Here is an 11697-nt window from a genome sequence, read left to right as displayed (position 1 = left end):
TTATGGCAGTCATTTTTGACCGGGATCACCAAGATGACTAAATCGTCCAGAATTCAATGAAAGTGGTGATCAGCAATGTTATATGTTTTAAGGTCTACTGTGAAGGATATCATTAAGCCTTGATGCAATCGAATGTAAAACAAAAAAGTTATGATTGATGAAAGTAGTAAATCGGTCAGATTTGACCCGAAGACAACAGGAGGGTTTGAACCGTACCCATAAAATAGAAGTGTTAAAGTAAATCCAAAAAGGCATAAATTAGTGTAAAAACACCTAAAAACATACATGCCAATTTATTAAACCAGTGTACTTACGGAATCAGAGCCTGAACTCCACCCTAACACCGAGCTGGTGCATGTGACGGGGACAACGCACTGCAGGAATTGTATATAACAGAATATAATGTGGTGCAATGGTCAGAAAACAGAGGAGAATATAATATTGGTGGTGTTTTAATTAGATTTGAAAAACCTATCCCCACGAACAGTCTGTAGGCCTACGTCTGGGTGTTACCGTCTGTGTTCAGGACAAAGTTCTGAGGTTTGGTGGACGGTTCGATCCGCCCGATGCAAAGGAAGACATCAACACACACTCTGGGGAAACCCTGAGGAGTTTCAGTTTAGTAGAAGCAGAAAAAAAAGAATTGTGACATGATGTCGATGCACAGGACGAGGCGTGCTCACAGTTTCTTTTGTCGTGCCAGGAAATCCACTCATCCAAGTCTAAAATCGTCTTTTTGCAGAGAACCAAACGCTCGCCAAGTCCTCAGCTTTAGAAAAATAAACCTGATGCTTTACACAAGTCGATGATTCATAAAAGCAATGTGCGAGTCGTGTCAGGTAGATAACTATAAAATTACAGACATCTCAGTTAGAGCACAGCAAGTGTGGACAAATCAACGTAAAAGATTTACAACGCAGGGTAGGAAGCCTACTTTGTAACATCAAAGGAACTGAAAAAGGCACGTCACATCTCTCAAGCCGACATTGAAACCAGTCCCGTAGAAAAGTGTATTCAGTGGACCTCACAATATTTCACATGGTACACGACAATGTACCAGTCGACACACCAATCAGAACACAGCGTCCTCTGGCTCCTCTGGAAGAAAAAAAAAACCTGGATGATATTTTACCTTCGGGTCAAAATCTGATGGCAAAGGAAGTGGTCTCCTTCTGTGTTTAAGGCAAGCCTGCTTTTCTTTAAAAGATGTTATCGAACGTCTCACCCTGATAAAAAAAATCCTAAATGACTAAACCATGGATTAAAGTCAGCTTCAGATTATTCTCCCTATGCTAACAAATCTGCCAGAAACAGTTACGCTTAAAATATTTTACATTATAATTAAAGTGTGGTTTATTTTGGAATTTAGGTTTTGCTGGTGCCGATTTATCTTTTTAAGTTATTCGTCCAAGTTTAGAAGACCTACAAGGAGCCCATCAGATCCAGTTTCGATGTGTGAGTCTGTGTGTAGAGGAAGAAACAGATAAAAACTAAATGCTTTGGTCCATGCATGTTGTAGGTTCGTATCTCAGAGCACACACTCTGGTCCTAGCAGTCTGTAGATTCAAGTGGCTTCTATCCGTTCTCCTTCCACAGAACTAAGTGAATGCTATGGTCCGGCATGCTGGTGGCGAACACCAGTCCAGAGTCATTGTCCCCGTCCAGGCCGTTGAGCCAGGAGGTGACGCCGGGCAGGAAGCTGGACCCCCGTTTGGACTTCCTGTAGGCGGGGAGCGGCCAGCGGCCCGAGATGGCCTCCGTCCTCAGGTCCATCACGTACAGGAAGTGGTTGTCGAAGAGGAGCGAAAACACCTCGCCGAAACTGAGCAGGGAGAGGTTGGCCGGGTCCTGCGTCTTTATCACCCTGAGGACACGAGATACGATCATTGTTAGACAAATATCACTCGTCCCCGGCTTGAGCTTCAATCTCAGGATCCATGTATCTGGCAGTAGTCCTCACACACAGAGCATTTGGTACAACTAGTTCCTGAGCAGTGTCCTTCACATGCTGATATCCAAGAGAGGGAGTTACACAGTCACGAGATGGAGGACTGTTTGCAACTTAAAACAATGTATCTAATATATCATATTCCAATTACTTGTATATAGACACTGCACTATTTCATTGTCATATCTACACTGGAGCTATGCACACATGACAGTACTCTTGAATGGAATCTTCAGGTGCTACAAAGCTAAAGGTACACAGAAGAACGAGCTGTTTGAGTGTCACCAGCTAACAGAGGCTTCAGAGCAGGTGCTGTCCCTAAATGATCTCAGAGATGTTTCCTCTCCTACCTGAGAATCTCGAAGCTGGCGAAGTCCCACTGATAGACCCCGATGTCTGAGCTGCAGACGATGTAGCGCCCGTCAAACTGCAGGCGGGGCTGCAGGCTGATGCTGCGGTCCTCCGACACCGAGAGCGTCTTCAGACACTTGCAGTTGATCTCTCTGCCTAAAGGCCACACCTGAGGGACAGGGGTTACCACATCAGATGCACGCTTACCAGTAAAGCAGCTCACATGATGAACAATGAGACAAGTGAAGGAAAGAAAGGTCTGGACCAGTGTTTCTCAAACCGTTTCATACCAAGGACACTTAACCAATAAAAAAACACTCGCGGACCACATAACTCCACAAATATCCAAAATCGCATCGTTTTTCTAGAACAGATTACAAATCGCCTGAAAATGGTACAAACAAGTGGCAACATGTGTGATGAAGGTGTTGCGCTGGGCTATATCATGCAATCGAAATTGAAACTTAAGCTCGCTCCATTGCGGAGATATTCCCGCGAGAGTGCAGAAAACTTACATTTATTTATTTATTTCAAATGTGAAATGTTACCAATATTCGCGGACCACTAGGGGGCGCTCACGGACCACACTTTGAGAAGCACTGGTCAAGAAGAAAGGAGCCTTACCTTAATTTCATACTTATCAACACTCAGGAGGATGTAGTCCCCAGGGCTGTGCACCACCGACTCCACTTCACTTTTCTGCAGAATCACCTGATGGGGACAAGATGCATGTTTGTGGACAGCAAATAGTACAGACTTATTACAACATATTTGTTTGTCACAAATCCTCCTAAAAATAGAAATCAACAAAAGATGATTATTTCAGTAAAGGTGTGAATAATGTACAAAAATGCTAATTCCCTCTAATACTGCACATTTTGAAGCAATTCCGATATCAGATGATTTATCTATTCTTTCTAAATCTTGAAGCCCTGGAGCCATCACATGACTCAGGGTGTCATAACAAGAGGAAGTGGTGGGGGTGGGGGGGGGGGGGGGACATTGAATGAGTGACCTTTCAGTCAGAGTAAGGCTGGAGCCACACGAGGACGGTAACGGTCGTATCCGCTACAGTTCTCCATCAGATAGACGGTTCGGCCACACGAGGCCGACAGGGAAACGCAGATAACGGCTCCCAAGGTGAGTAGATCTGCAGACGCAACGCTCTGTGGGCCAAACGGCTCCGTGTGGACGCCCTATACGATCATTTCCTGATAACGATGACGCAATAGCCCCGCCTCTCCCCACCTATCCTTCTCACCCCCGTCATTGCTGATGTGTTTCGCCAACAACAGTTTTCCGAGTGTTTCCAGCCAGGTCCCGGTACCTCCCAGGACAGTGCCTCCAGCAGACCCCCCCCCCCCCCCCGCACGGCAGAGTTTCCGTTAGCCGAAATCTAAAATTCTCCGGTCAAAATGTCGCTTATTGTTTCGGTGTCCTTTGACACGCAGTCACATCATTAGCTCGAACTAGCTGGATCTGATCGATATGGACATGAACGCGAGTGAAGTCTAATCGGACCGGAGAGAGAGATCAGCTGCTGCTGACAGAGAAAAAGAGCCCTGCCTCTCCCCACCTCTGCTGCTAAATCCACCGCGGAGAATAAACAGAAGGCAACCATGGCAACCACGCTCGGAAGTCTTCTTCGCTGCTTTTGGTGTATTTTGTGGCGGAAGTACAGCGCCACTTACAGGCCCGGCATATGTACTACAGCGTCTCCAGCGGGTCGAGCGGGTGGAAGGACACGTTGCTGGTGCCTGTTGCGTGTGGACGGAAGACTTTTTTGATAACGATTTTGGTTCGTTAGCGTTACCGTTCTCGTGTGGCTCCAGCCTAAGAGGTGAGGATCCTGACGTGCTCTTTAAGAGGCGAAACCTCTCTCCCCCCCCCCCCAGTCCCCCCCTCCTCTTTATTATATATATTTTTTTGTCTTTGTATTGTTTTATTATTTTAGTTTAGTCCTGTTAGTCTGTACAACACTCTCCTACATTTTGGCCTCATGGTCTGTTTTGGTTATTCTTGTGGTTTGAATATTGTACGCCTCCAAGTGAAGATCAACGATGTTGTATGGCTTGTCAATTGATGTACACTAGTAGCTTTGAACTGCTCCATCCAACCTATCAATGCACCAAATGTATTTCCTATGTGTCCTGATCCTGACCTTGGTGACCCACTCGGTGTGTCCGGTGAGCGTGTTGAGGCAGGCCCCCGCAGACAGAGCCCACACCTTCACCGTGAAGTCAGCCGAGCCGCTCACCAGCACGTCCAGCTCGTCGTTGTAGTCCACGCTGAACACTGAGCACACACAAGAGTTTATCAAAGGGTCAGAATATCAAATGAGTGTTCTTCCAAGCACAAAACTTACGTCATACATTCATAAATGTCATTGCTTTCGGCTGATTTGGATTATCCTTTGTGGACATTTTATATCAGAATACCTTTATTCGTCATTTACATTGTTACAGCAAGTAAATTAAACATATTACACAATTTACAAAATAAACATCCAGTAACAGTTTTGAGATAGCAGCCAGGTGACAGTATTTAAAGGTGGAAGTATATATATATATATATTTCAGTTATTTACTTTGTATATATATATTGCACATAAGTAGTATTGCACAACAGGGGTGTTATAGTCTAGTCTTTGTTGTTATGTGTGGGGGGGTCTACCAGGGGCCGTGGACGCTGAATGAATTGAGGCAGCAATGATATATGTTGGTAGGCGAAAGTTAGCATTGTGGCTAACACACATTTATGATATACTTAAACGTTTGTTCAGCAAGATAATCTCCACTTATTAACGCGCTTTGTGATTTTTGAAGTCGTCTCATTTGGTCGCTTGTAAGCAACCGCCATTTTTACGACACAAAGAAGCTTCAGACATGTCGTAGAACAAAAGGCGAACATGTCCTCAGCGTGTCAACCTCAGACCTCAGGCTTCATGACTCAGTGCTGCACCACATGCCGTCTGAAGTTCATCGCCCGATCACATGACAAGGCCCAGGACAAATATCATCTAGTATGTTCTACCTGCTCCCGTGTGGCCCCTGAACTGCTGGATCTTGGCCCCTGTGCTCCACTCCCAGCTGGCGATGGTGTTGTCGAAGGACCCGGTCACCAGCTTCTGTTCATCGAACTTCACCGTGGCGCAGGTGTGCGTCTGGATCCCATAAATGCACTGCCCGGTGCGCACGTCCCATAGTTTGGCGGAGAGGTCGTCAGATCCTGAAAACACGAGCACAGCTGTGACGATGATGAGGACACCTAATGTTTCTGGGTTTAACGCATTGTAACCAAAATAAAACTGTCCGGTCATATTGTCCAGTAAAAATAAATACAATCAAATTAGATAAGTGTATTAAAACAAATTATATTTGAAGGTCGCATAATTCTTCTTAGAACTGGCATAGTTGACGCATAATGTGTCCAGAGGGCGGCGCGGCGTACCTGTGCAGAGGAGGCCGTCCTTGTAGTAGAGGGCGTAAACTCGAGCGCTGTGCCCGATGAGGGAGGAGGTCTCGAAGGCCTCCTGGTCCTGCAGCTGCACCATGCGGAGCTTAGCCTTCAGGTACACCCCCTTCCAGTGTGGGGCGTCCTGAATGGACTCATCGATCCTCCAGCCCAGCTTCCTGCACACGCCCTGCCACACCTCGGTGCACGAGTTGATCAGCTGCAAGGAGCAACACGTCAACATCAACATGTGTCCCCTCTTCTTCATGTCTCTTCTACATCAACATGTGTCCCCTCTTCTTCATGTCTCTTCTACATCAACATGTGTCCCCTCTTCTTCACGTCTCTTCTACATCAACATGTGTCCCCTCTTCTTCACGTCTCTTCTACATCAACATGTGTCCCCTCTTCTTCACGTCTCTTCTACATCAACACGTGTCCCCTCTTCTTCACGTCTCTTCTACATCAACATGTGTCCCCTCTTCTTCATGTCTCTTCTACATCAACACGTGTCCCCTCTTCTTCACGTCTCTTCTACATCAACACGTGTCCCCTCTTCTTCACGTCTCTTCTACATCAACACGTGTCCCCTCTTCTTCATGTCTCTTCTACATCAACATGTGTCCCCTCTTCTTCATGTCTCTTCTACATCAACATGTGTCCCCTCTTCTTCATGTCTCTTCTACATCAGCATGTGTCCCCTCTTCTCCATGTCTCTTCTACATCAACATGTGTCCCCTCTACTTCATGTCTCTTCTACATCAACATGTGTCCCCTCTTCTCCATGTCTCTTCTACATCAACATGTGTCCCCTCTTCTCCATGTCTCTGCTACATCAACATGTGTCCCCTCTTCTTCACGTCTCTTCTACATCAACATGTGTCCCCTCTTCTTCATGTCTCTTCTACATCAACACGTGTCCCCTTTTCTCCATGTCTCTTCTACATCAACATGTGTCCCCTCTTCTCCATGTCTCTTCTACATCAACATGTGTCCCCTCTTCTTCATGTCTCTTCTACATCAACATGTGTCCCCTCTTCTCCATGTCTCTTCTACATCAACATGTGTCCCCTCTTCTTCATGTCTCTTCTACATCAACATGTGTCCCCTCTTCTCCATGTCTCTTCTACATCAACATGTGTCCCCTCTTCTCCATGTCTCTTCTACATCAACATGTGTCCCCTCTTCTCCATGTCTCTTCTACATCAACATGTGTCCCCTCTTCTTCATGTCTCTTCTACATCAACATGTGTCCCCTCTTCTTCATGTCTCTTCTACATCAACATGTGTCCCCTCTTCTTCATGTCTCTTCTACATCAACATGTGTCCCCTCTTCTTCATGTCTCTTCTACATCAACATGTGTCCCCTCTTCTCCATGTCTCTTCTACATCAACATGTGTCCCCTCTTCTCCATGTCTCTTCTACATCAACATGTGTCCCCTCTTCCTCATGTCTCTTCTACATCAACACGTGTCCCCTCTTCTTCACGTCTCTTCTACATCAACATGTGTCCCCTCTGTGGAAAGAGACTCTGAAAGTTTCAGGAACAAAGATTCTCTCTCTTTTTGATCCATTTCTATAAAAACCTGTCTGAAAATGAGCTGATCAGATTTTGGCCACTTTGTGATGTCATAACGATGTGTTGTCTTGTGTAGCCATTAGCCAATCAGCAACCAAGGTAACCCCCCCCCCCCCCCCCCTTATCACCTGAATCTCCTCTAGAGCACCATTGTGTTCTTTGTAACCAAATGTCTCTCAGAGGGGCGTGGGGAGGGGCTCCTTATTTTTATCTAAAGTAACAGACAGAGAATCAGCACTTTGGAAACAGGGCTGAAACAGAGGGGATTATGGGTAATGCCGCAATGACCTGTTTGGTGTTTCGAGAAAAGGATACAAGATTACAAGTCCGACCAGACGTTTGATGGCACCTTTCAATCAACATCCAGTCAATTGAAGTTTCCCGAAGATACAGAGCCTTTACGAGCTTAGACAGGAATTGAACTTGCAGCCTGTACGCGTTAATCACACTTCATTATTCACCTTATTCCACTGCTTGCAGACCAGGCAGCAGGTCAGCAGGGTCTCCGTGTCCAGCCAGTGGATCAGGCAGAAGGCCAGCTCCAGGGGAAGCAGGCGCAGGAAGTCTCGCTTCAGCAGGGTCTCCAGTCCATTGGACAGATGACGCAGCTGCACGGCACCACTGAGAGAGATGAGGTGGTCCAGAGACTGGTTTCGCTGCTGGTCGTTCAGAGTAAGGAAAGCGACGGAGACTGACTCCAGCCACCCCTCAAAGGCTGCCTTCTCCATGGGCACATGAGAGCGACCTGCAACACCTACAAGGCAGCGACACTTTATGTATACAGCACCTTTCAACACAAGGCAATTCAAAGCGCTTTACAAACATGAAAGAAATCAAGAAACATATTATAAAATGGCATTTAAAAAGATAATAAAACATGAATAACAAAGGTACATGGATAAAAGTTACAGCATCTGAAATGTTTAGCTCTGACTCTCAATCATTGCTCACTTTTTAGCAGAAATAGTTTTCTTTCACCTCACTTTCTTTCTACTTTCTTTTTAACTTATCCTTTAGTTATTTAAAGTGTTTCACGCTAAGCGAACTCTCCTTTTGGAAATGTTAATCTACAACCCAATATTCCGAAAAGTCAACGGATCCTGGCCGTATTCGTGTCGTATATCAAATTAATTTGCTCCCAGACATTCATGTGGCTTGCTAGCTTTGGACCCCATCTGTACCCCCAATACACGTCGGGGACTTTAAATCAGCCCATCATTTATCAGGGTATATGCAGGAATCCTTAAGTCAAAGTAAGACCTTTTTTAAGACCCTTTCCATACATTTTAAGACCTCCACTTGGAGTTTTAACCGGTTACCTTGGCGACACACTTCACCTCACATTGACTATATACAGTATTGATCGTCCTTCCTCCTTATCTTCCAACCATTTGGACGCAAACTTGCATTTCCCCATAACGATGGTGTTTAACAACCGGCGTAAACGGACAGTCGCGCGCTATCAAGCAGTGAGCGCGCGATGTCCTGTTCAGATGACGTCAAACCCAACATCAATAAACTACACAGAATCACACGACACACCTACGCCATGACTACATTCAGGCAGACTGTAGAATACAACCTCTTTGGACCATTTATATACTTATTGAAAACAAGCTACAAAATGTAATACCTTGGAAAATGCCGTTTAATACTTTTTAATAGCCTTCATTTTCACTAAATTGATTTATCAACTTTTAATACTTTGTAAGACCCCGCGGACCCCCCGTCTAAACACAAGATGACACAACTATTACAAGAAGCCAGAGAGTAGACATCTGAAAATGTGTTTAGGATAATTTGGGGGATAACAATATGATGTTGTACCGGATCATGAAAAAAATATGTCTTGACTTTAAAGTCCTGAAACATATGTATGACAGTTTTACCAAATTGTAATTTAATAAATCCCGAAAGAGATGAAACAATGTGATGTTTATCTGACAATCTCATTACATACAATATATAATATAGATGCAATGAGTTACACAATGTATCAACCATTTGAGTGAATTGATATCTTGCCGTTTAAGATGTACTGTTAACATTACTGAATGAAAATATCTTCTACTACCTTGAATGACAACTAAGTATTTTACAGAAAGCATATGATGTTAAAATGAACATTTTAAAAAGGCATACTTGGTGGTCTTGAAAACAACAGAAACTGTGTTCATGCATTAATCTTTTACATAATCCCATCAAACCAAAGAGTCGCAGTTTTAACATGTCAATGGAATACTATTTTCACAACTGGTTAAACAAACGACCAGTTATGATAAGTTACATCACATTAGCATGGTTGTATACCTATGAATTTATCCCATTTTTAATGATTTTACAAGCCAAAAATGCACGTTAGCCAGAAGCTGCATCCAAGCAGACACAGTGATTTGACGCTTTTGTGTCAAATAATTCAATGGCATAGTAAACTGCTGACAACAATGTGAGGTAACTCTTATGAACAATTGAAGTCCATCGGTTTGTGCATTCAGTCTGAATAAACTACCTGGCTAGTTAGCAACTTTTGTAGCAAACGTTAGCTAAGTAACACAACTAAACATTAAATAGCAAACTGGCTACCACTAGTAACACCCCAAACAAAGCAATGAACAGGATAAATGACTGTTAGTAAATTAAGTTACATTTAAAAGTATAAACTCAAAATGTCCACCCACCAGAGAGTTGCAGGGAGTTTCTTTATCGCCCCTTTCCTGGCTTACTGAGTTCACATAGCGAAGTTAGCTGTCGTAAGCTAACGCTAACCTGACAGCAAGCAAGTTGAAAGGATTGTCCAAGTAACCTAGCTTCGTAGCTAACGTTAGCTAACCGCCATTATGAGAGTACTTGATCATTTAGATGTAAAATAGAGCGTTTCTAGCAGAGTAGCGTTAGTCTTCTATTCATTGTTTACGTTAGTAGCATTAGCGTAGGGAGATAACGTTAGCAGGTTTCTGACAGCATGAAACCGAAGATAATGGGAACGCTATCTGAGCAGAAGGGAGGACTTCACCCTCAGTTCTGTCTGACAGGAGGAGCCTTGGGAGTATTTACCTCTAGCCCGAAACAACCAGAAGCATTCAAGTGGACTTATATAGAATGACATTATTAATTTATTCTATGTCCATCCGCTACCACTGGAAAATCAATATTATTTTGTAGTTGCCTTAGTATGCTTTCTCTTCATGAGACCTAATTTGCCTGAAATACAAAAGATAGGGCTCACTTACATGTTTTATAAGCAGGTACACTGGCTTCCGGTGTCACACACAATATGGATCGGGTGAAAATTATGTGACAGTACTTCCCAAGCATACTTTTATTAATTACATTCAATTAAACAAAACATTCCTTAAATCATGCAACAGTTAAAAAAGCACCTTAATTCCCAAATGACCACTTGTGTTTTTGTTTTATTCTTGTTGTTTTCTGTCGATAATGCCCTCAGTTTTTGAATTAATGTAATAAACACTTTTTATGTATAGAAATAATTGTTCAATAAGGTAGAAACAAATAAAAATAAATAAATATGTGATAGTACTGTTTGCTCCAGACTGAACTTAAAGAACAATGAATATGTAAATAATAAAGAATATTTGATGTTCACCCCGCCTGCCTCTCTACTGTATAGACCCCAGTCAGGTGAATATGTTTATTTATATTACTGGGGGAGCCAGTAATTCACCGATTCTTCAAGCATCCAAATCACGGGAGATAAGAACGTCATGTACTAGCTTTGTGATATATAGTTTACGAATAAATATATCTGCAAAGATGTTTTAATGCAGTACGTGTCCACAGCAAAAACCGACATGACAAATCATTCCTTAAAATTCATCTTCATTTAACTTTTTTGTTGATTTAAAAATCTACCAAAAAACGTAACTCTATCACCTGTATTTGCTGTGGTTTATTATTTTAATGTACCTGATTCTTAACAAAAAATGGTATGCTTTTATTTGTGTATTAAACTACAGCATTTGTAAACTTTACTATTCTGCAAGACTACTATAATCTGGAATATTTAGGGATGTCTATCTCGTGTATTTGCTTCTCTTTTTTTTAGCTTTTTTAAACTATATTAGTTATATATATTAAGACTTAAAATATACTGTATATAATATATAAGTAGGTCATTCTTATACAAAAGGTGATTTTCGGGATAATGGTTTCCAAATTAATCATCTGTCCTCTTTGTCGGCCCCATTGCACCCTCTAGAGGACATTTGGAGGTAATGCACACAGTGGTGCATCTTCATGAGAGGAAGTAGAAATCATTTTACAACAAAACTTATAATTGAAAAAAAAGGGGTTTATATGATTTGTGTACAGGTCGAATGGCAAACTGTTAAGGGGTGAGATTAT

The 11697-nt window shown here is 42.9% G+C and overlaps 1 protein-coding gene across 1 annotated transcript; it reads right to left on the bottom strand.

Annotated features, from left to right (window-relative positions):
- Positions 1–436: 436 nt before the first annotated feature.
- fbxw2 (F-box and WD repeat domain containing 2) lies at positions 437–10331 on the bottom strand. Its single transcript, XM_034096497.1, has 8 exons — positions 10011–10331; positions 7794–8086; positions 5750–5972; positions 5333–5527; positions 4461–4594; positions 2924–3010; positions 2299–2468; positions 437–1864 (listed from the first exon to the last, which is right to left on the bottom strand). Exons 2-8 carry the CDS (start codon positions 8058–8060, stop codon positions 1576–1578), a joined length of 1365 nt encoding a protein of 454 aa, XP_033952388.1. The 5' UTR covers positions 8061–8086; positions 10011–10331; the 3' UTR covers positions 437–1575.
- Between the last annotated feature and the right edge of the window lie 1366 nt (positions 10332–11697).

This window comes from Pseudochaenichthys georgianus, chromosome 12, assembly GCF_902827115.2.
Source record: "Pseudochaenichthys georgianus chromosome 12, fPseGeo1.2, whole genome shotgun sequence".
NCBI classification, from domain to species: domain Eukaryota; kingdom Metazoa; phylum Chordata; class Actinopteri; order Perciformes; family Channichthyidae; genus Pseudochaenichthys; species Pseudochaenichthys georgianus.
Note: the sequence above shows the minus strand (reverse complement) of the source record. Positions and strands in the feature narration are given on the sequence as shown.

Bases quoted from the DNA above. Each gene is read 5' to 3' on its own strand.
- fbxw2 (XM_034096497.1), bottom strand. From the start codon at position 8,060: ATGGAGAAGGCAGCCTTTGAGGGGTGGCTGGAGTCAGTCTCCGTCGCT. The intron at 5,528-5,749 runs GTACGCCGCGCC...TCGTGTTTTCAG, and splicing joins GGACGGCCTCCTCTGCACAG to GATCTGACGACCTCTCCGCC. The intron at 4,595-5,332 runs GTAGAACATACT...GTGTGTGCTCAG, and splicing joins CAGGGGCCACACGGGAGCAG to TGTTCAGCGTGGACTACAAC.